The sequence below is a fragment of the Chenopodium quinoa genome, unplaced genomic scaffold (genome assembly GCF_001683475.1).
Source record: "Chenopodium quinoa cultivar QQ74 unplaced genomic scaffold, ASM168347v1, whole genome shotgun sequence".
NCBI classification, from domain to species: Eukaryota; Viridiplantae; Streptophyta; class Magnoliopsida; order Caryophyllales; family Amaranthaceae; genus Chenopodium; species Chenopodium quinoa.
The window spans coordinates 2,092,841-2,116,769 of record NW_018745454.1 but is presented as its reverse complement, the minus strand read 5'-3'; the positions used below and the strand labels follow the sequence as shown (position 1 = coordinate 2,116,769).

General features: G+C 32.8%; 4 protein-coding genes and 1 pseudogene across 5 annotated transcripts; 1 reads left to right on the top strand and 4 right to left on the bottom strand.

Annotated features, from left to right (window-relative positions):
* Positions 1-6: 6 nt before the first annotated feature.
* On the bottom strand, positions 7-11,002 carry LOC110714146 (FT-interacting protein 1-like). Of its 2 annotated transcripts, none has more exons than XM_021892619.1 (3): positions 10,917-11,002; positions 3,358-3,507; positions 7-3,263 (listed from the first exon to the last, which is right to left on the bottom strand). In XM_021892619.1, exon 3 carries the CDS (start codon positions 3,233-3,235, stop codon positions 242-244), a length of 2,994 nt encoding a protein of 997 aa, XP_021748311.1. In that variant the 5' UTR covers positions 3,236-3,263; positions 3,358-3,507; positions 10,917-11,002; the 3' UTR covers positions 7-241. The 2 variants fall into 2 exon arrangements, with proteins under 2 accessions (XP_021748311.1, XP_021748309.1); XM_021892617.1 differs by lacking the exon at positions 10,917-11,002 and adding an exon at positions 4,125-4,416.
* LOC110714149 (actin-depolymerizing factor 10) lies at positions 7,939-9,572 on the top strand. Its single transcript, XM_021892621.1, has 3 exons — positions 7,939-8,254; positions 8,668-8,933; positions 9,195-9,572. Exons 1-3 carry the CDS (start codon positions 8,252-8,254, stop codon positions 9,343-9,345), a joined length of 420 nt encoding a protein of 139 aa, XP_021748313.1. The 5' UTR covers positions 7,939-8,251; the 3' UTR covers positions 9,346-9,572.
* LOC110714147 lies at positions 9,619-12,755 on the bottom strand (annotated as a pseudogene).
* A 1,900-nt stretch (positions 12,756-14,655) lies between these two features.
* Positions 14,656-16,876, bottom strand: LOC110714331 (O-glucosyltransferase rumi homolog). Its single transcript, XM_021892835.1, has 5 exons — positions 16,333-16,876; positions 15,733-15,916; positions 15,424-15,482; positions 15,120-15,330; positions 14,656-15,012 (listed from the first exon to the last, which is right to left on the bottom strand). Exons 1-5 carry the CDS (start codon positions 16,857-16,859, stop codon positions 14,656-14,658), a joined length of 1,338 nt encoding a protein of 445 aa, XP_021748527.1. The 5' UTR covers positions 16,860-16,876.
* A 2,001-nt stretch (positions 16,877-18,877) lies between these two features.
* On the bottom strand, positions 18,878-22,041 carry LOC110714264 (protein O-glucosyltransferase 1-like). The gene is made up of 5 exons (XM_021892762.1): positions 21,351-22,041; positions 20,682-20,865; positions 20,410-20,474; positions 19,925-20,135; positions 18,878-19,783 (listed from the first exon to the last, which is right to left on the bottom strand). Exons 1-5 carry the CDS (start codon positions 21,875-21,877, stop codon positions 19,442-19,444), a joined length of 1,329 nt encoding a protein of 442 aa, XP_021748454.1. The 5' UTR covers positions 21,878-22,041; the 3' UTR covers positions 18,878-19,441.
* Positions 22,042-23,929: the final 1,888 nt, after the last annotated feature.

Genomic DNA, 23,929 nt, shown 5'->3' with positions numbered 1-23,929 from the left:
GCATTCTGTTTATCAAAATTGTATCTTGTAATATATAAAAATAGGCAAGGATAAAACAGATATTTACAAAATATTGTACACATGAATACATTATGTATTACTCAGTTTTTCAGGGACAAAATGTTTACATTACCCAAAATCCACAAGGAAATTGGAAAGAAATAAGCAGCTAAAAAGAAGGGCCTCATCTCAACATACAGAAGGGTATTCATTCAGAGGGCCTATAAATAAAGATAACTATTTACAGCAAGCAATCTGTTTTTGCTGGTAATCTTCTAAAGAAATTTGTTGGAGTAGCAGGATACTTACTGCGAAACCTCGGATGCCTCATGGTATAAAAACCAGCAAGAAGAGCCATAACATTGAAAGGAATAGCATACAGAATAATTGCAGCAAACAGGCAGAATGTCAGAAATAGAGCCGAGGCTCGTGGATCTCGCCAACTTAGCAATGCTTGAGCCCTTTCTCCTTGAGCAGCAAAATCACCCAACACAGATTGCACTTTGGCACCTATGCTCCTGAGTCGATCATACCTTCTTCGAACCACGTCTGTGCCTTTTGTTGTTGGAAAGGTGTCAAACTCTTCATCAAGTTCGTCTGGGATTGTGTTGTCAGCATAGGAGATCCTTGTGTCCATGTGAGGAGGGTTTTTTGGCCTATACCGATAATTCCATAGCCCGATCAAAAACATGTACAGGAACACTGTTGGAAGAATGAGCTCAGGGAAACAAACCAACATCACAAAGAGCAAATGAACAAGGACAGTTGTGACCGGGTTTTTCCAAGCACACACATCTGTGAACCATTTCCCAATTGCAATCAAACCTTGAAGTAGGGAGATAATGCGATAGAAATTAGCCTTACTTCTCCTCATGCTCCAAAAATGTGCATCAACATCACACATATACTCCACCACTTCCTTCTTCAAAGGGGGTTCGGCTCTGCTAAGCCTAGAAGCTAAGACATTAGTAGCATGAACCCTCAAAGTATTAGTCTGCATCAAAGACAATGGTCTAGAGTAATGCATCTTAGGGAGAAGCGGCTTTCCATACAAAAACATCATGTTGGTCATGTTTGTGCAAGAGAATCGAATAGCCAAATGCAACTCTCCCATCTTCTTCAAACCAGAAGGTTGGAGGACTAGCAGGGGATATGAGTGAGTATATACACGGCCTGCTTCAAGTGTGGAGATTCGAACCCTCACCTTTCCGATTTTAGTGTCTTTGTTGCCAGCAATATGGCCGTTGTCAAAAACACCAATGGTAAGAACAGTTGCAGGATCATACACTTCCCATGTGTACTGCTCATTATACTTGGGGCTAAGACTATCAATGATTGTTCGTGTACGAACCCATTTCTGACAGTACTTAGCCACACAGAAGGTATCCGCAGTTCCCCTTCCATCTCTTGTCTTCATAGGGTGGAGTCCATCAGCATTCAGTATTCCTAGTTCAAGAACACCAATTGAAGATTTCCACAGTTGCTTCATACTTGGTCTGAGATCACTACTATAGTAAGTAGATTCATTAAGGACATGGTAACCGCCATCAAGGCTTATACGAGCATGTAATTTACTCGCAAACTTAACTTTCTTCTCCTCTTCATGAGTATCAGAAGAGCTTGGTTTCTGAAGGTTGATCCACTGGGTGGGAAAATTCTTATCATCAGGACGCTTGCGAACAGCAGCTAATGGAATACTGACCCTGCCAATAGTCTCTTCTTTTCCCTGACCTATTCTATCTTCAATAGAAATGATCAAATGCTCATCGAAAGGCTCAGCAGCAACAAACATCAGATCCTCATTCCAAAAGGGGTTTCCCATCCTGCTTTGAACAGGCTTTGTTCTTAATGTTTGGGCTCCAAGCTGTGCCTTTATGTAACAATCAGGAAACCGGCCTTTATCTGAGGTAATCAAGTCTTGAGCCTCGATTACATTGACTCGAAGGTACCATAACCTGGGTGAATGGTAGACTTTGGAACGGATATGGTTAGCAGCTGAAGCTGACATATCAGGAGGAGTAATGGCATCAGAATGCCAAGCATCAGTAAAGGCCTCGTCTGCTTGAGTACCATACCAGACCGCGAGCATCAGTTCCCCATTATTATTACTCCTATCTCCTTTCTTGTCTTCAAGACGATACCATTGAGGAGCCAATGGACTATCAGGTGGAACTCTAGTCGGAACTTCATGAAGATCAAATCGGATGACTCCAACAAAATCATCCTTCATCAAATCCTTATCTTTCACCTGAACTTCCAACACAGATGCCTGCAGACGTTCCCTAGAGAAGGCGAATACCTCATTCCATTCAGGATCTTTCTTTTTCTCAAAATACTTGGTAACCCCTTTGTAATTCCCAACTTTTACCTCTACATATGGATCAAGGCTTCCTGTAAGATCCTTGGTGGGAAGTTCACGAGCCTTTACCACACGAACAAAAAGAAATAGCATCTGTTCAACAAGGTCATACGTGCTAACAGGTTTGTAACTAGAACGTATAACTCGACCCCCAACAACTCTTCCACCACCAAGCATAGGACTTGTCTCTCTAAGCTTGTACTCAAATGCCTGTCCTGGAATCCCCGGATTTGCTTGCATAACTTTTGGAGCTTGTGATTCAGACTTAGCAGCAGAAACATGTTGAGTTACTTGAGGCTGAGGCTGAGGTTTCGGAGCACTGTCCTGCTGCTTTGGGAGATGCCAGAAAGTATGCCTTGTATTCGACTTTGACTCCCTAGAAGATGATTTTGGGATTTCATTTCCGGCTTCTAGGCCTTCAGAGAATTGTATATGATCTGATTCCATAACAGGAGGCGGCATGGACAGTCTGTTGGATGGATCATTTGTATAATAGACCTTCAAGCCGAGTTCTCCTTTAACACGAGAGAAAATATGTCGTTTTTCCAAGGGGAAGTAGAATTCAGAAGCCTCAGGGTAAGTAACAAAGGATGATCCACTGATACATACTTTACCAAGGAAATCCTTAGCGTTGGTTGATTGATTGTAGCTATAGACAACTGCTTCAAGGGTAAGATTCGGAAGATTGTTTGGATTGGATATATTGAAATAGAATACCTCATTCCAAACAGGATTCAAGTCTTTTTCTTTCGTGCTAGTACGATATCTTTGATCATCAAACTTGAGCTCTACATAGGCACTCGATGAGCCTTCACCGTCTTTAGGCACAAGATCATGTGCTGCAGTGACTTCTACCCCCAGTTTAATATTGTTCATGTTAAAAAACTGACCTTTTTTTTTTTCCCTGAAAATAAGACAGGAAATGCTTTAGTATCTGAGAGTAAATTAAACTGATAGATGCAAGATAAAATCCAAGTACATGGAAGAGGAAATCATACCGAAAAAATGATATCAGATAATTCTATCTTCCTCCTCAGATGCTTGAAGTAGAGTTCATGAATTAGTAATTCATAGATTGATAGAAGTTCAATACAGTTGCATTGATATAGATATAATTACAATTATGCTAAGCCCTTGAATTCTGCTTCCTGCATAAATATGAAATTAAGTGTTAATGTCCATCAATCCTCCTTAAGGTAATACTACAATTACATAGTACTAATAATATCTTGCATCAGAAAAGACTATCATTAACAGAAATGTTAAAGCATATATTGCTCGGATTCTTCATTTCTCCGCAAGTACCCTTATTGGATCCTCGACACTCCGACATGGGTATTGGCACTTTACAATTAAATACGGACATCATAAAATAATCGAGTCTGACATTTGGACACATAATATATCTTTTGATCACACGAGTTACTAAAACTTTGCGCCCTCCCTCTAAATGAACTACTCCGTAACATAGAACATATAAAAATTTAGTAATTTCTATCATACAAGTCAACTCAAAATATTCGAATCCCAAAGATAAACATATCAATTTCAAATTAGAACTCAAACAAAAAGTGGGAATCATTTTCTATGAATAACTGAATATACCACCAAATAAGATGATCAAAAAATTATTTTATAAAAAAAAAAAAAAAAAACCCTGTTTTCCTCAGTACATGTAACCCAAAACCCAGAATTTTAAATAATCAATAACATCAAAGAAATAAAATTAAGGAAATTAATAAAAGAAATAATGATTGTTAAGTACCTGTAAATGATAAATTCTGATGGAAGTTGTAACTCAGAATTCAGAAAAACTCCTTAATTCATCAAAGAATGAATAAATAAATAATTTGAAGAAGTCGTTTAAGAGAGAAGAAGAAGAAAAACTTAAAGAAGGTGATCACGTAATTTCATGAGGAAGAAATGTATGTGTGATTTTTGGAGAGGAAAAAAAAACCCAAAAAACAGAGTCGTCGGAGACTTGTTCTTTATTGTTGTTGTAAACGAGTATTGTTTGTATGTGTAGAAAAGGAAAGAAAAACAAGTTGTTTATTTCATCCCCATTTATTATTTAATTTGTAGTCGTTAGATACGTTACTCTTGTCAAACAATAGGAGGGAGTTACATTTTAAAAAAAAAAAAACACATTTACTCCTCGATTTTCTTTATAGTTGTAACATTTATCTTTTACACTATTCATATATTTTAGTAAAACTACATTTGACGATTTATACTTAAATAAAAACAAAGTCATGTGGGATCTTGTTAGTTTTAGTAGCCAATTACTCATAATAAAAAATATCGAGAAATAGTGAAGTGATGTAATGTGATGTGAAATTTAGACAAATACTTATTTTAGTTACCTTAAAGCAAATCATAGCTAATTTAAGATTATAATAATGTAACTATATAAGTGAGCTAGTAGTCAATTATGATGATGAATGCATGCCTTCATGTTGAGCGTTGATTTATTTAACAAAACTAGCTAATTAAGCAATGCAACTTCATTTTTTCTTGAGAATGAATTTTGTCCATACTCGATTTAATTTATATTTATTGTTGTTAAATGTAGGAAGTTGGGTGAATAATGCTCTTAATTATATTTCAATATACGACGTCGTTGTCATCCTATGGTGACTAATTTATTTTCTTCTTTTGTAATTGTTGTTAGTTATAAATTATTTGGATTTCTATGAAGAACTTGATTTGCAAGTTGGGATGGAATCATCATGCTATTGCACCATGTCATCATATGGGGCCCATTAGGGTAATCCAAATAGATTAACAAAACCATGCATCTACCTAAACCAAATATTTTACATGATTATCATACATTGACCATTATATTAAATAAGTGTCTAACAAATCAAAATATTTTATGGCCTTATCTTATATGTATGCATTTGATTAAGCAAAGAAGATAAAGATTTAAACCGACAAAATTTGGAGTGATTTTACTCTTATCATTTACTATATTATATAATATTCCCCCCGTTATATATTACTCGCATAAAATATTCCTTTTGTTGCGAGTAATATGTAACGAAAGGAGTATAAGATATAATAATCTATAATTTTATCAAGAAAGTTGTTGGGTGATTAGTTGATTACATGTTGAAGTAAAACTCAAATAGATATATGTGTTGTGTTTCTTGCATTACAATCACTGTTTAAAGTTAAAATACATGATAAATAAGAATTACATCAAGTCATTTATTAGCATGTAATGATAGGACATTAATTCCATATGGAAGTACTAAAACGTGCAAGAAAGGATTTGCCATACATATTTAAGAAGTCAAGAGTATAGGTGCCACCACATGGTAGGCTATTAAATCTAGCTAACACCTTATAATTATTTTCATAAATAATAATCAAACACTTTTAATGTAAACTTTCTGTTAGAGATATGAGATATCGGAAAATATATGTACAATATATTTTTCGTAGATATCATTCAAAGAATAATATATTTAGGATATTTATGTTAAGATATTATTTAGTGAATTATATCTTTTGGGAAGATTGTTTCCTATCTTATGAGCATAGGTTTTGTATAAATATTCAACCTATTATTGATGAATAATAATCCAGCAATACAAAACTTATTCTATTCTCTTCTTCCTAATTTATCATGGTATCAGATGACAAAAATTCCCCCCTGCCGGTGGGTTAGAAAATTAAACTCACCGGCGGGATTCATAAATTTTACCCAAAAATTCCGCTGTGCAATTTTTATTTCTTTTTTTTTTTGGAATAGAATTGATTCGAGCATGATTTTGCTCCTTTGGATATGAGTTTGGTTTTACTCTGAAAGACCAAGAGTTGGTTTTACTCTGAAAGACCAAGAGATTTGAGTGTGGTTTACTCTGAAAGACCAATAAAAGATTTGAGAGTGTGGTTTACTCTGAAAGACCAATAAAAGATTTGAGTGTGGTTTACTTTGAAAAACCAATATTTGATTGGAGCTCGGTTTTGCTCTAGAAAAACCAAAAATTGTTATTTGCAGGTTCGAAAAGAATGACGTTTCTGTTTGATTGATGACTAATGAGTTCGAAAATATACGTTCTCGTTGTTGAAAAAGAAAAACAATCAGGTAGAAGAGAGAATAGAATGACTTGTTACAAAACCTACGAACACAAGATAGGAAACAATATTCCTATTGATATACTAACATAACCATAAACCCAAAAGATATATTCTCAACACAATATCTTAACATAAATATCCTAAATATATTATTCTCTGAATGATATCTACGAAAAATATATCATACATATATTTTCCGATATCTCATATCTCTAACACTTTCCTGTCCCTAACTTATTGACTAAAGAAAATATGAAAAAATCAACATATCTAAAAAAAAAAAAATTAAAAACAACATTAATTTTTAAGTACAAAAGATAAAAATATTTCAATGTATTTCAATTTCTTTTTCAATATTGTAGATTTTTACTCTATCCTAAAAAATTATAACCCGAGTCAGATTAACCTGTGTAAAGTTTGGAATCAATAAACTGCCTACTCTTTATTAGGACCAAGAGAGGTTATGGGCCATTGAGACACGGATTATTGACTAAATTTGGACCCGGTAACGAAGCGTGTTCGGGGGAAAGAAACAAGTATCTTCCTCGAAAGTCGAAAGTAGAAACCCATTGGACCTTTTGTATTGACTGGTAAATGCCAATGTTGGGGTCATTTTGTCAATTGGTCTTCTTATTGACTTTTTATTGTCCAACCTTAATTTTTACTTCTTTTTTTTCTTCCCCCCCCCTTTTTTTTTGGTTTTACGTTATATGTAAAAATATATACTATGTATATTTTATTTTTGGCTTGACAGTTTTTAAACACGTAAATTTAATAATTAATATTTTTTAAAAAAATATAAAGTGAAAACTATAAAAAAGAATGATTAATTTAAAATTTCAATTACTGATCCTATCGAAATTACACATACCGTTAATAATCCTAGGTCTTGTGTTTCAATGAAATAGTATTTTAAAGTGTATGTACTGAAATTATTACTTTAAAGGAGTGTATATTTTAAGAGAAAACAAAATGGACACAGATAAAGGAAGATGGATTTGGACAGTTAACAAGTAGATCTAGCAAATCAAACTCAAATTATACTCAAACATAAATTAACTCGTAATATCTCCAAAACCAAACATAATTTAAAACTTTAAATTCATTTGATTCTTATAATTGAATGATCTAATTACCACCTTTACTAAAAAAAACCAAATGAGATTTCATTCTAAAGTTCTTGAAAACAGGATCAAACCTCTTCAAATAGTGATTAATATCCACCTTTCTTTCATATAGGACAACACAAAAATGAATTACACACGGTTTCGAGTCTCAACACGTTACAATAACAATAAACATTTTCTCTCACATCCCTAAGATGGAGAAATAAGCAAAGGTCAAAGAGAGGATCCTTTAAAAATTTTGAACCACCTTTTGTCTATATAAAAAAATTAGACGGCCAAATTATTAAGTAATTACAAAGCAAGTAGAGCGAATAAATGGACAGAAAATCGGTGTTTAGTTTTTCATAAAATCAATAAAGAACCAAACGTGGGAAGCATAATTCTACTACTTACTACATACCCATTTCTTGAGACAGAGAATAACAAAGAAGATTATATTAATATTCTTTCCATCACCTCTTTATTAATCTAATTAATTTCTTAGACCCTTAAAAATCTCCCATCCTTCAAAACTTGTTCGTTTAATTTTATTGTAATTCTCTGAAACAACAAATAAAACTTCTGTTGATCATTGTAGTTTTCACATATCATATTCATCCGATTTCTGTTGATCTGTTCGTTTTCATTGATTCATACATTTTGTTGGGAGGCTGCTGCTCGTTGCTAAGTTATCAACATGGTAATTGCTCTTTAAAATGAAATTGTTCTTTTTTGTTTCATGCTTGTTACGAGGTTTGAATTTTGCCAAGTGACGGATGTAGAAATTTATGTCAAATAAATAATGTTGCATGTATGATTAGTTGTTTTTGTTTCCGAATCTGGTTAGGATAAGGCTGAATGAAAATTATATACAGGGTACATAGACCTTAACACATTGCTAACTCACAGATATGCCGAGATGTTGCAAAAATTTGTACGAATTTATCTCTCAATCTAAAAAAGAACGAACATTGTTCTTTATATACACTGTTTTAGGATGTTCAGATTATAACGTTCACTTTCCAAACAAGAACAATTGAGGTAATAGCAACATTGTTCATCAGTAATATTTATATGATTGAATGATGAATTATTTGTAATTTGCAATAATAGGCAAACGCAAAGTCAGGAATGGCGGTAGATGATGAATGCAAATTGAAGTTTTTGGAGCTGAAAGCGAAAAGAAACCATCGGTTTATAGTGTTTAAGATTGAGGAGAAGATGCAACAAATTATGGTAGAGAAGATAGGAACACCAAACGAAACTTATGAAGACTTCACCAATTCTTTGCCTGACAATGAGTGCCGTTATGCTGTTTATGATTATGATTTCACTACAATTGAAAATTGTCAAAAGAGCAAGATCTTCTTCATTGCATGGTATACATTCTCATTCTCATTTTTTACATTCCTAGGTTCAATATTCGGTAATGATATGTTTTTTAGCAATCTTAATTATGTCTAGAGAAAAAAAATTGTGGTTAACAGTTAGGCAAATAATAGCAGACGGGTGTTTTTAATGAGCAGATTGTAGTTATGTTGATATGTTCAAGTAAAAGCACTACTATAACCACACAAGTAGCGAAAATAGACCACCCTTTTCCCACAACATTTCACAATCTAATTTGCCTATGAATGCAGGTCACCAGACACATCAAGAGTGAGAAGTAAGATGTTGTATGCAAGCTCAAAGGACACATTCAAGAGAGAGTTGGATGGCTTTCAGGTTGAATTACAAGCTACAGATCCAAGCGAGATGAGTTTTGACATAATTAAAGGGAGAGTTAACTAATTGGGATGAAATTAATTGTGAATTATGCTTACTGCAATGTTTTTTAATACAAATTCTTTATTCGATTGCTCGTGTAGATGTCACTTCTTCAATGTTTAAACATACAGAGGAGATTGAAAGACTGCAAAGCAACAGTGCAGTTTCTCTCCAATGTTTTATTTATTTATTTACTTGAGGATCTTAACAATTTCAAGATATTTATTGTAATTTCTCTATTGTTGTGTTCATTTTCCATAGTTATGATTTTTAGTATACAAATTTTCAATGATGTAGTTTTCAGTATAGTTTAGTGTTGTAGACCATTTTTCTTCATCTCATTCAATTAGACAAGAGTCACAAGAATAACAAAATCCTAATTTCTGAGGTAGGATGTTTAAAAAAAAATATCCTGAAGTAGGAATTTCACAAATTACCAAACTAACACATATAATGCAGGAAATTTAAATTGACTTTCAAAAAAAATCTGGTAACAAATTTCAATTCTCCATAACAAATATACTTCCAATATACAAGTTCTGAAGTCCATGAGTCTTAAGTTTTTCCGGTTGTATACAAATATGTTTCACTCAAAAATAATCCTATTGCTATATCCCAAAGTGTATTCCTTTTGTTTAAGGTCTAACAAAGTGTAAAAAGACAAGGACTTTCCGCTAACCATCAGGTACACTAGGGAAGTACAAGAATTAGAACATAATTTTATCTGTCACTTGGAAATAGGTACCATCACTACCATGTATTCTTGGGTATACCTAATAGGCATTCGGCTCTATACGTGCTTCTTCTCGAATACAAATAATCAACCCATCAAATGTAAAAAAATCAAAATCAATCTAACCCTTATAAGTTGAAGAATCATCTAGTCAATTTACAAACTGTCCTCAAAATTCTTCTTTTTCAGCCACTACCCTTTTACAACATCTAATCTCCTTTGTAAGTAAACTACCCACTAATCTGGCTACTAGCCTAATTGAGCCTCAAACAAGGAAAAGATCTCCCTACAATCAATGTTGTATACCTAGGCTCATACTCAAGAACTTTGGTTAAGGTAGAACAACTCTCTCACCCCCTTACCATTCGTACCAAGCATTTGGTTCCCACGACTTAACTTGCTTCTTGATCTTGGCATTTCGATCCCGAATAGATTGAATTGTAAGAGGATCATAAGGTGGGGGAAGTTGGCATGGGCCTCGTTCCGAAGGCCCATTTACCATGGTCGCAATCTTATATGTTGTTTCCAACCCCAATGGGCTGCAGGCAAATCTCTCTGAGCAAAGTTCAACTGCTCCCTCAGGCACAGTAGGTTTATACTTAAGCAGCTTTGCATATTCATATAACACATGAAACATGTAATCATACACTAATTCCATCTTTATCTGATCAAATATGAACTTGCTCCCCGCATTTCCAATCTCTTGGGCCTGTTTTTACATTCATTCACTCGATTAACATGAATTAGGGTGATAGCTAATTACTATGAAACAGAGGTAACCACATTTAATGGTCAAGTTTCAGCTTCTACATCATGAGGAATACCTTATAATGATAAAACAGAGGTAAAATCAGAAAATTACCTTGTCAGTGTTGTTGTTGCCCCATTCAACAGCAAATTTGATGGACTTGCATATGTGCTTATCGCTTACAGGCCAATAGTGCTTCATTAAGATTAAGCTTCTTGTGAAGAAATCATAGTATATAGGGTTTATAAGAAGGCTTGTGGAGTTACAAGCTAGAATGTATTTTCTCACTCACTGACCATGCATTTCCCTCCATATATATCTTGAACCTGCGTGCAGTTAATTTTTCACCCAAAACATAAGTATATTAACTAGCATCCATATTTGGATGTGGAAGGGAGCAAGGAAAAAAAAAAAGGATAAAAAATAATTCACCTGTGAACACATTGTTTCGACAAATCTGAGTCCTTGAACCCTTCTCTCCATTCCTTGATCCAATCCTGCAAATAGTTTTGCGGCTTTTGTCATTATTTAACAAGCAGAGGTGGTCAGCGGCCAAGTCCAACAGACAGGCTCGACTTTATGGGGGCCATGTTGCTTGAATGAAATTAAAGGAAGATGATTACCTGGTCAATGACCTGAGCATTCCAGTCTTTTATAGAATTGCATTTCCCAAGCTTAGGTCTTGGACCATTATGTAAGTTCCCTTTCCAAAATGCATAGGGCTCCCTAGATGTCCAGCTCTTCATCGCATTACCTTCCTGTAAATCCTTCTCCAAAGGCACCCATGGCTTTACATTGACTTCTGGCCTGAAAATTTACAAAAATTAACTCAGTTTCTGCTCAACCATATAGCATCACATGATTGCAAAGTGAAAACTAATGAGTGATGATAAATAATTGTTATGGATGTGACAACATTAAACATTATCTAGAATCAAGATCATAAAAAGTGGTTTAACTGATGATTACCAGCCCCAAAATGACCAATCAGGGAAGACAATATCGAAAGTTGAGTCATCTCCACAGTAGTGAAACTGTGGAGGAGGCTGAGGATAAGCAAAGGCAGCCCTCCATCCCCTATAGTATTTCCTCTTGATAGATGGTTTGTCATGGCATTGGAACATTAAATCAAGATCAGGGAGTCTCCCAGGGTACAACTTCAGGAGCTGCAATATACCCCACAATGTAAAGTCGTCTCTTGTTTGGTAAGCCTTTGCATATTGCTTAACATATGCTGTTCCATTCACAATAACCAATCTAAAATGAGCATCCTTTTTCAATCTCTCCACCATTTTTCTTGTGATCCCTTGGCTCTTCCATGTCTTCAAGTCCTCGTGTATCCATCGAAAGTACTCAGGGCATGTTTGGTTTGATGTGAAATTGTTGCTATTGAATGTATTAGGTGAGTAATTTGCAGGGCATGTTATGTTCATGTTGCTTGAAGTACAGTTGAGGAGATATTCATCTCTCTTTGGATATTCGTGATTGTTGTTTTTGGAGAACATTATTGAGTAGTTGAATAGCACTGAGTTGCCTGCTGAAGCTGACTGAGGAAAATACTTCCCAAAAAAACAAAAATCAACACCTCAATACACTTGTTTGATCAGCATATAAAGCTAGTTCAGTAAAAATGTAATATCCTATAGATGAATTATGAATGTATATACGACTTGTAAACTTATTGCAAATGGAATATTCAAAATGAAAGGTTATAGATTAGGATTGTTTCCTAGTTCCTACTTTCGAAATGAAGATTTCTAGTATGATAAGTGAAACACAATTCCATCTAATAGAGTGAAGAGGTTTATTTCTCTCTGTTTTGCAATATGGGAAATATAAAGGGTGCCTAATTCTAAGTATGGTGCCTTGGTGGTAGTCTGGTAGGTTGTACTCAAACAGGTGCACACGGGCCCTGGGTGGACCGTGACTGAGCCACGTTTCGCAAAAGCCTTGCACGACGTATTGGGTAGGCCATGGGCTAGCAAGATCAATCAACAGTTATAGTGAAAAACTTATGGAGTAAAGGTGGTCCATGGGCCTAGCCCTTAGGATGGTCAACACAAAATCTTTGTCTCAGATTATGACACAAATTGGTCCATAATTACATAATAACAACCGCATATAATATCTCACATATAAACATAGAGTTTTCTGATAAACCAATTGTGACAATAACAAAGTACTCAACTTATAGGGCTCTGATAAATATCCAAATATTCAATCACCAATTTGATGGTCTGAATTTCTGTATACAACACATAACTCATATGTTGCACAACTACGAGTGATCATCCAATACAATGTTCAACTTCCATACTACACACTTATCCACCCACACTCGAATTGAAATGACTGACATGAGCCGTAAATACAATGTTCAATTGTCCATACATGTTTCTATACATTTATCCACCCACACTCGAGTTAAAATGACTAATATGAGCCATAAAATACAATGCTCAATAGTCCATACATGTTTCTATACATTTATCCACTTGCTTAGAAATTGTTGATCGTATTTAGTGATTCACATATTTATAGGTCTTAAAAAATAGTAGTACTCCGTATCTCCGTATACGGAGTACGTTAGTGATGTACAATTGTACAAATAGCATCAAGTCACGTGGCCAACGATTCCCACATTTTCAAAGGACCAATTATGACCCCAACATGTGCAACTCCTACAGCTACAATTATCAGTCTAAACGCCTCTTCGATTTAATTTCACTATTTTAGGAAACTTCACACAATTCTTTTTATATATTAAAATAGTAATTAATTTGTTGCTTATTTGCTTCCTAACGGATTAGGTAAATTTTATCAACAAATTCAAAGTAAGTACTATTCGTATTTGATGTTATTCAAATTAAAGCATTATTTTAGAATAATTTAATTGATTTTATAGAACCTTATTTTCAAACAATCACAAAACAAAAAAAAAAAAATATTCAAGCTTCGAGATAAATCAACAAGAAGATTAAATCATCAAAGTTAAAGCAAAAATTAAAAGAAAATTCGAAATAAAAAAATAAAAAAAATAAAAATAAAACTTACAATATAATCGGAATAGTGAGTAAAAAGGAGAGTAGAAATGAAGAAAAAAAATGAGCAACAAAGAAGCTGTTGTTGCAGAAAACCATCTCGATCTTGATGTTGATGAAGAATTAAAGCAATTGAATGAATTCCAGAATTTTGGAGTAGTAGAAGAAGAAGGAAGATTATTAGATTCCTCCATTTTTGTGTTTGAAATTAATTCAAGTATGTAGTGTTTGTTTAGAGAATAATAAAGCTTAATTATACAAGTATAGTTGAGCTAATTGGAAAGTCTTGGTAGTACACTTGGAGTATAATATTGTTGGTGGGGTTATGTTTCCGGTATGGGATGTGGCGTGATGTCGTTATGCTTTCGCTTTTTTTTTTGGAAAAATGGAAACTAATAAGGAAATTTTCTAAAAAAAAAACATTCTAAAGCACACCACCTCACGACTTCTCTAATCCGACTTACTTTCCGACATAAAATTAACAAAATATTTATTGTGAACTTATATAAACTTTGTACGCTTATAATGTTATTAAAATTATTCTCTCAAAATTTTCAAACCCTAGAACTTATTTATCCTAAAGTAAGGTGAACATTAACAGTGTTAATTACGATTACATCTTTATAATACTAGTACTGAAAAGGTTTTTTATTTTTTATTTTTTATTTCCCTTAAAACATTATCCATAATAGAAGTATAACGATTTAATAACAGAATGTGAGTTGCCAAACTAGAAAGTCAAATTGTTGAAAATTACAAAATTAAATGAATACAATATCTCAACTCTCAACTCTCAAGTCTCAAGTATGAAATCATGGTAAATTAGCCACTTCAATTTCCTTCTCCCACATCTCAACAACTTGTTTGATCTTGGAATTTCGATCAATAATAGCTTCAAGTGTGTTTGGATCATAAGGTGAGGGAAGTTTACATGGGCCATGTTTGGAAGGCCCATTAACCATAGTCTCTTGTTTAAAAGTAGCCTCCAAGCCCATTGGGCTGCATGAAAATTTCTCGGAGCATAACTCAATGGCCCCTTCAGGTATAGTGGGCCTATACTTTAATAGTTTTGCATATTCATTTAGCAAATGAAACATGTAATCATACACATTTTCCATCTTCATTTGATCAAATATGAATTTGCTTCCTGCTTTTCCAATCTCTTGAGCCTAATTATTCATCCATTAATTCAGTATTAGTCAAAAATAATAATTAATAATATAAGATTTTTTTTGAAAAAAAAAATTAGACTCTTATTCAAAAATTAGAAACTAACCTTGTGAGTGTTTTTATTGCCCCAATCAACAGCAAATTTGATAGACTGACACAAATTATCAGGGTTTGCAGGCCAATAATGTACCATAGGTATTAAGCTTCTTGTAAAAAAGTCGTAATATTTAGGGTTTATCAGAATGGTCATGGAATCACAAGCTAGAATGTATTTCTCACTCACTGACCATGAAATTCCTTCCATATATAACTTGTATCTGTAAAAAATTAAAAATTAATTAAAATATTGTATTCAAGAAAAAAAAAAAAAAAAAAAGTAGTCTAGTGTTAAAGATACACGGAGTACATACCTATGTGTACATTGCTTTGACAAATCAGAGTTCCTAAATGCTTCTTTCTCGCGCCAATCCTGTCAATGTGCACTGCATTAGTTAGCAATATACTCCAACTTATTAAGCATGATTTATGAATATATGATTCTCATTTTATATTTTTATTTTTTGATATACTCGTAGAATTATAGGTGTTTGTGAACATTCTCTAAATACTTATTTACTTACATATAACCATAAGATAGATGGTATACACTTAGCTCAATGTTTATTATATGTTGATAGATCTAGATAAGACATTTTCCATAAGGATTGTAATATAATTACCTGTTTAACAATTACAGTGCTCCAATCATTAGTGGAATTACATTTATTAAGCTGGCGTCTTGGACCATTATGCAAGTTTCCTTTCCAGAAAGCATAAGGCTCCCTAGAAGTCCAGTTTTTCATTGGGTTGGCTTCTTTTATATCCTTCAACAAGGGCACCCACGGCTTAATATTGATTTCTGGCCTGAAATTAATTTTGCGAATGAAAGACATTTAATTCACATGACTTTATATAGTATACAATGTGGACCATCTCTTAAAACGAATGATGGTTTTATTGTAGTCTTATGCCTTTTGACTATCACAATTTTTTTTTTTTTTATAATGGACGACTAAGATTATTTGTTTCTTGATTTATTTTTAATTAAAAATATTTTACATGTAATTTTGTCTTTTGAAAGTCTGAAAATAAAAATATATAAAATAATTAAAAAAATAAATCGGAAAATAAATAATCGCAGCCGTCTATTTTAAAAAAGTGTGGTATTTTTTTTATTTTTTTTTTTACAAGAAAAAAATTATGGTAATCAAAAGTCATAAGACTACATTAAAATTTTCATTATAACGAAACATACATAATTGAAATGATTGATCGCTTACCAGCCCCAATAAGACCAATCGGGGAAGACAATATCATAGGATGAATCATCCCCACAAAAATGAAATTGTGGAGGTGCAAAGGTGGCCTTTGTTCCTTTATAATCGTGCTTTTTAATGGCTGGTAGATCTTCGCATTGAAACACCAAATCGAGGTCAGGTAGTCTACCAGGGTACAACTTAAGAAGTTGCAAAATGCCCCAAAATGAATTGGTATCCCTTGTTTGGTAAGCCTTACCATATTGCTTAACATAGGCTATTCCATTCACAATAACCAATCTAAAATGTGTACCTTTATCTTCTAAACTCTCCACCATTTCTCTTGTAATACCGTTCTCCTTCCATATTTTCAAGTCTTCGTGTATCCATCTAAAGTACTCGGGGCATGTTTCGTTCGATTTGAAGTTGAGATTGTATGTTGTAGGAGGGTAGTTTGCTGGGCATGTTATGTTCATGTTGCTTGAGGTGCAGTTGAGTTGATACTCATCTTTCTTTGGGTACTTGTAATTGTAGTTGTTTTTAAATAGCATTGAGTAGGTGAATAGCCTTGTGCTGCTTGCTAGACTTGACTGAAAAATATGCACCAAAATAGTGTTAAGAAAAACATAATTGTTTAGTACCACACTACAACTACGTTACTACGTACATACTCTTTGTACTAGTAGATTGATATGTATAAATGACGAGTGCATGTCATATATAAACCAAGCAAACTTAGTAGAGATAATTAGATTATAGGGAATTTACGTTGTGATTTTGAGGTCACAAGTTCAATCCTTATAATCTACAATCGCTTGGAAGTAGAGGGATTCTCAATCTTAGTACTCCTTTACTCTCAAGCACTCTGAATCTTTGCTACTTTGCAAGAAATAAAATGAAGTTATGTAGCCATATATATTTTGATTAACGCATTTTTAAATTTGTTATAAAATTGTCGTGTATTATTTTATTTTAAAAAAATCAAAGAATATATATACTCGTTGGACTTGCAAATTTTCATTACTATAACCAACTATTTTATTTTGCAGATCAAATTTTCATTTTTTTACTCCGTACGGAGTTGGTTTTCCAAAAAAATAGATCTCCAAATTATCAAAGGATGTAGATATATTATCCCCGGCCTAATAGATCCATTTTTGCTAACACATAATTTTGATCATTAATTATTTTAAGTATTTTGATTTTTAGGACTTGTTCCCATTAGTACACAATAAGACAACAAATACATATTACGGAGTAATTTGCACCAAAAGAAAAACATATTACGGAGTAATTAATTTCTTTTTGTAGAATATTTTACCTGATCCTTTAATTAGATCAGTATGTCAATATAAGAAAGTTATGCATTATTCCCTTGCATATCTTCTATAAATGAATATATTTAATTCTCAAAATCTTATGTACTATGTCTATATGGTAAGAAAACATCGTTTCCACATTAAGAATGTTCTCTTTGATTTTCATTTGCATCCCTACAAAGTACATAGACTCATCTTAGCCATGTCATAGTTTTTTTTTTAAAAAAAAAAATAAATAAATAAATATTAGTCAAAGAAAAATAATAATCAAAAGGACTTGCAAATAAAAAATATATAGACGTTTTTAAAAATAATAATAATAATAATAAATTAAAAAAAATAAAAATAAAAGTAAGCATAAAATTAATCATAACAAATAAAATATAGTTAAACTAAAAGGAAATGAGCAATGAAAAAAAGAAAAAGATAGACTTACAATATCAAACCATTGAATCAAAACAAAGGTGCAAATGAAAAGGAATAAGAGAAGCAAGGTAGTTGTTGTTGCACTAAATGACGACGATGATGAAGAAGAAAATTTAGATAACAAATTGAATGAAACCAATTTTCTTTTCTTTTTATGTGAAGTACTATTTGAAGAAGAAGAAACAATGTCTGCCATTTTCTCTGTTTTTTTCCTCATTCTTTGTTTGAACAAATAATAATACTAGGATTTGTGTAAACATATACTTATACTAGACTTGTTCATCGGCTGGGCCTAGGCTTAAAAGGTGGTCCTCTTCTGGTTGGGCCCAAGTTTGGGCCGAAAAAGTAAAACCATTATTTTAGATATAATAATAATGGGCTGAAGGAGCTGAAATTTTAACTAAAATATGTACTTGTACTACTTTTTTTTAATTGATACGTTTCATTATCAAGATTCTAATGCACAAATTTAACAATCAATATTTCTTATCATTAACATTGCAAAATTATAAAAAGCAGATATTAATATAATTTACATTGAGAACATTCAAATAAGATCACACATAACGTTTTCTTGTAACCAAATATTACAAAGCACGTGTCTGAATTTCTAGCGGAAAAAACTAAAAAAAAAAAAAAAAAGAGTTGGTTAGGGACGGACTAGCTCGTGTCTGAATTTCTATCCCAAAAACTCTGTCCAAACTTGGGCATTTTTCACGCTAGGCCAAATCGGGCTTAGTTTGATCATCCCTCTTTGTTTGCACACCAAAAGAAAAATGTTGCTTAGTATTCTTGGTTGAGAAACATAAATGTCTTTTTTAAGGTTATGTGTATATTGTAAGAAGAGATTTGTTGTAACACGATATTTCAAATATTGACAATTATTAGTGCACTAGTTTTATTCCGTGTGTTGCACGGCTTAAATAGATATTACTTGTTTGAAATAGTTGTCAATATTTGTATTCAAAAATGTGTAATAACTCATTAATTAGTTTTGACAGAAATATTGTAGTTGTTTAGGAAGAAAAAAAAAATAGGAAAATAGATGATGACGTCAAAAATAGGTTTGGCGAGAAAAAATTTCATAAAAAGTCGACAAGTGTCCTTTGATGATGTCAACATGTTTTGTTTTAGGAAGAAAAAAAAAATAGGAAAATAGATGATGATGTCAAAAATAGCTTTGGCGAGAAAAAATTTCATAAAAAGTCGACAAGTGTCCTTTGATGATGTCAACATATTTTGTTTTAGTAATATTCAATAGAAATAGATTGGTATTCTGAATCAACATCAGAAATGCATTAACACTTTATATGACATGATAACCACATTTTCACATTTTAGTCTAAAATTGAAAACACACATTGTCTCAAGTATGAAATTATGATATACTAGGCACTTCCCTTTTCCCACATCTCAACAACTTGTTTGATCTTGGCATTTCGATCAACAATAGCTTGTAGTGTGTTTGGATCATAAGGTGGGGGAAGTTTACATGGGCCATGTTTCGAAGGCCCATTAACCATAGCCTCCTTTTTAAAAGTAGTCTCCAAGCCCATTAGGCTGCATGCGAATTTCTCGGAGCATAACTCAATGGCCCCTTCAGGTATAGTGGGCCTGTACTTTAGTAGTTTTGCATATTCATTCAACAAATGAAACATGTAATCATACACATTTTCCATTTTTATTTGATTGAATATGAATTTGCTTCCTGCTTTGCCAATCTCTTGAGCCTGTTTATACATCCATTAATTCAATTTTAGCCAAAAATAATAATTAATAATATAAAATTAAAAAAAAAAAAATTAGAATCTTATTCCGGAATTATTTTGAATATTCAACTTGACATTCTCTTGTATAAGAGGGAAACTAACCTTGTAAGTGTTTTTATTGCCCCAATCAACCGCAAATTTGATAGAATGACACAAGTTATCAGGGTTTGCAGGCCAATAATGCACCATAGGAATTAAGCTTCTTGTAAAAAATTCATAATATTTGGGGTTTATCAAAATGGTCATGGAATCACAAGCTAGAATGTATTTTTCACTCACTGACCATGAATATCCTTCCATATATATCTTGTATCTACAAATAAAAATATATATATATATAAAAAAAATGTAATTTCACTAATTCTTATACAGTCTTATATGTGGCTGGTCATACCGTTCAGTCAATGTTATAATGGGTTACTCATTTATTGTTATAGAATTACTCGGTAAGTGTTATAGTGGGATTATTCTGTTTTTTTGCTAGAGATCACACGGTGTGGCAAAAAAAAAAAAAAAAAAAAAAAAACCGCTTGTTGTAGTTTAGACCTTGATTTAAAAAAAAAGTTAAATATTAAAAGAAAACATACCTATGATTACATTGCTTTGACAAATTAGAATTCCTAAACCCATCCTCTTCTTCTTTGCGCCAATCCTATCAATGTGCAATGCATTAGTCAGCACTACACTTTTGTTAAGCATAACTTTGATCATTTTTTATTTTCATTTTTCGATTACAACATCATTGGGAGTTTGTGAACGTTCACCATATACTTGTATATAAACGTAAAATTGTACACACAAGAAATTAAAAACTCTTGCATTAATTATGGTCATATAGAGTAATATAGATTGAAATTACCTGTTTGACAATTACAACATTCCAATCATTTGTGGAATTACATTTCTTAAGCTCGCGTCTTGGACCGATATACACATTTCCTTTCCAATAAGCATAGGCCTCCCTAGAAGTCCAATTTTTCACAAGGTTGCCTTCTTTGATATCCTTCAACAAGGGCACCCATGGCTTTATATTAATTTCCGGCCTGAAATAATGCAAAAGACATTTACACATACACGATTACACACTAAGAGCAATGCCTAATAATACACTTTAGACATGAGATGATTAATATTCATAACTAGTGACAGAGGCGGATCTATTAAGTTTGGAGGGATACTTAGTGAATAATTATGAAGACATAACCTTTTATATCATATTTGCACATACATGATTACACAATAAGAGCAATGCCTTATAATACACTTTAGACATTATGATTGATATTCATAAATAGTGACAGAGGTGAATCTATTAAATTTGGAGGGATATTTAGTGAATAATTATGAAGACATAACTTTTTATATCATCAATATAACTTAATTTTAAACTAAAAAAAAGACATCTAAGATAATTTTGGTGGGGCCCGTACCACCCAGGCACCTACATAAATCCGCCATTGACTAGTGATTCATCTCTTAGATGAAATGTAACATACTACATACATTATTGAAACAATTGATGACTTACCAGCCCCAAAAAGACCAATCAGGGAAGACAATATCATACGTAGAATCATCCCCACAATAATGAAATTGTGGAGGTGCAAAGGCGGCCTTTGTTCCTTTATAATCGTCTTTTTTGATGGATGTTAGATCATGACATTGGAACACCAAATCAAGGTTAGGTAGTCTACCAGGGTACAACTTAAGGAGTTGCAATATGCCCCATAATGTATAAGTATCCCTTGTTTGGTAAGCCTTATCATATTGTTTAACATAAGCTATTCCATTCACAATAACCAATCTAAAATGTGTACCATTTTCTTGCAAACTCTCCACCATTTCTCTTGTAATACCATTCTCCTTCCATATTTTCAAGTCTTCGTGTATCCATCTAAAGTACTCGGGGCATGTTTCGTTGGATTCGAAATTGAGATCGTATGTTGTAAGAGGGTAGTTTGATGGACATGTTATGTTCATGTTACTTGAGGTGCAGTTGAGTTGATATTCATCTTTCTTTGGGTACTTGTAATTGTAGTTGTTGTTAAGTAGCATTGAGTAGGTTAATAACCTTGACTGAGGAATATGCACCAAAAGATTAAAAAATAAAATTGGTTAGTACGTACTTGGTCAATTAATAGAAATGTATGTCAATTATTAAAGTTATGTACAAGTTACATTGTTAGAAGGGGTAATCAAGCAAAGCTTATTGTGCAACCCCTGACCTCTATTTCGGTATTTCCCTTCCCTCGCCCCTTTGCCCGATTGCACCCCTCACAAGGTTAGAACCTTTGCTAATGTTTCCTAACATTGAGTTTAAACTAGTCCCGTATTGAAGATATAAAGGGAGAATGAATGAATAAAAATATAAAACAGGTCGCTACTTCAACTATCACCAATTATTCAATTAATTTAATATGAAACTCTATTAGGCTTATATGTGTTCAACTAGGTCATACTCTACTCTAATGCCGACTAATTTTTCCTGTGATAATGTTTGACCATTAATTATTTTAATTATTTGATTTTTCTAACTTTTGTCCATTAATTATCACCCAATAAGACAACAAATTAATATTTAATATTTTCTTTTGTAAAATCTTTGACTCCCTTAATTAGGTAAGAAAATTGTGTCTAAATAAGCGAGTTATACCCTCCAATATTCCCTTAATTACATATCTCCCATAATTGTTTTTTCCCCTCAAAATCTTATATATTAGGTATGCTAATTAAGAATATATAGTTTCCAATTATCAATATTCTCTTTGATTTGCATCCCCTCATAATCTCATCATTGGCCATGTCATAGACGACTACGGGTGCATTCTATACATTCACCTGATTTCTACTTATCTGATTTGATTTGAACTTATTAGTCTTTATTAGAGCTTATTTTAGTTATAAATTGAACTTGAGTAACCCTGATTAACCCTTATCACAACTTATTTAAATTTATTAAACTTTATCTGAACTTATATTTCATAAAATAAGTGATAATAAGGTGAACAACGAATCACTTAAAAATTGTTGAAAAAAAAGTAAGGAATGATCAACGACATTACAACAACATTGTTAAAATGTACGGAATAGTATTATTGCTATGAATTAACTTGAAGATTCTATCAAAAACAAATTTCTAAGGAGAATGAAGAGTAGAAAGACGAAAAAGATAAGAGAGAAAATAGACTTACAACATCAAACCATCGAGTGAAAACAAGGGTACAAATGAAGAAGAAGAGGAGGAGCAAGGTAGTTGTTGTTGCAGAAAGACGAATTAATTTCGATGACGATGATGAAGGAGAAGAAGAAGCAGCTACCAATTTAAATGAATCCAATTTCTTTTTATTTTCATTTGAAACATTATTTGAAGAAGAAGAAACAAATTCTTCCATTTTCTCTGTTTTTCCTCTCTTTCTTTGAACAAATAATAATACACTAGGAAATGTTTATATATATACTTATACATCAAAAAATACCATAAGATGTAAATCATATAATTTGGTTGTTAAATGATACAGAGTATATGATTTGCGAGTTTGGACAAAATAGCAAGTTAAGTCCATTAGGCTGCTTTTAAATTTATCGGAGCGCAGCTTTATGGCCCCTTCGGTTAAAGTGAGTCTTATACATTTAACATAATTTTATTTTAAAAAAAAAAACTTATTTAGTGTAGCATATGTTAGTTAATCGGGTAGCCAACTGATTTCGGGTCCAAAAAATCAAGAATTGAAATTGGAAACGGTTGCAACCAGCTCCTTAATTTATTACCCGAAATTGGAACCACCGGGTCTAATTCCGGCTCCGAACCCACCGATTCCAATTCCAATTTCGAGTATCCGGAATTTTTGCTCACCCCTAGTAAAAACGAATTGCATAAGGAAAAGAATTATGTAGTATATTAGTTTTGGAAAGAAGATGTCTATACTAAATACATATGTAAGAAAAAAAAAAAAAAAAAAAACTATTTCTACAATTCTACTTCTATGTCTTTATTTGTTACAAGTTGAATTATGAATGCAGTTTTACAATTATATTCTCAAAAATGTGGTAAATTAGCCACTTCCTAAACCTGGGCACCGTGCCGGGCCGGGCCGCCGCGGGCCGTGC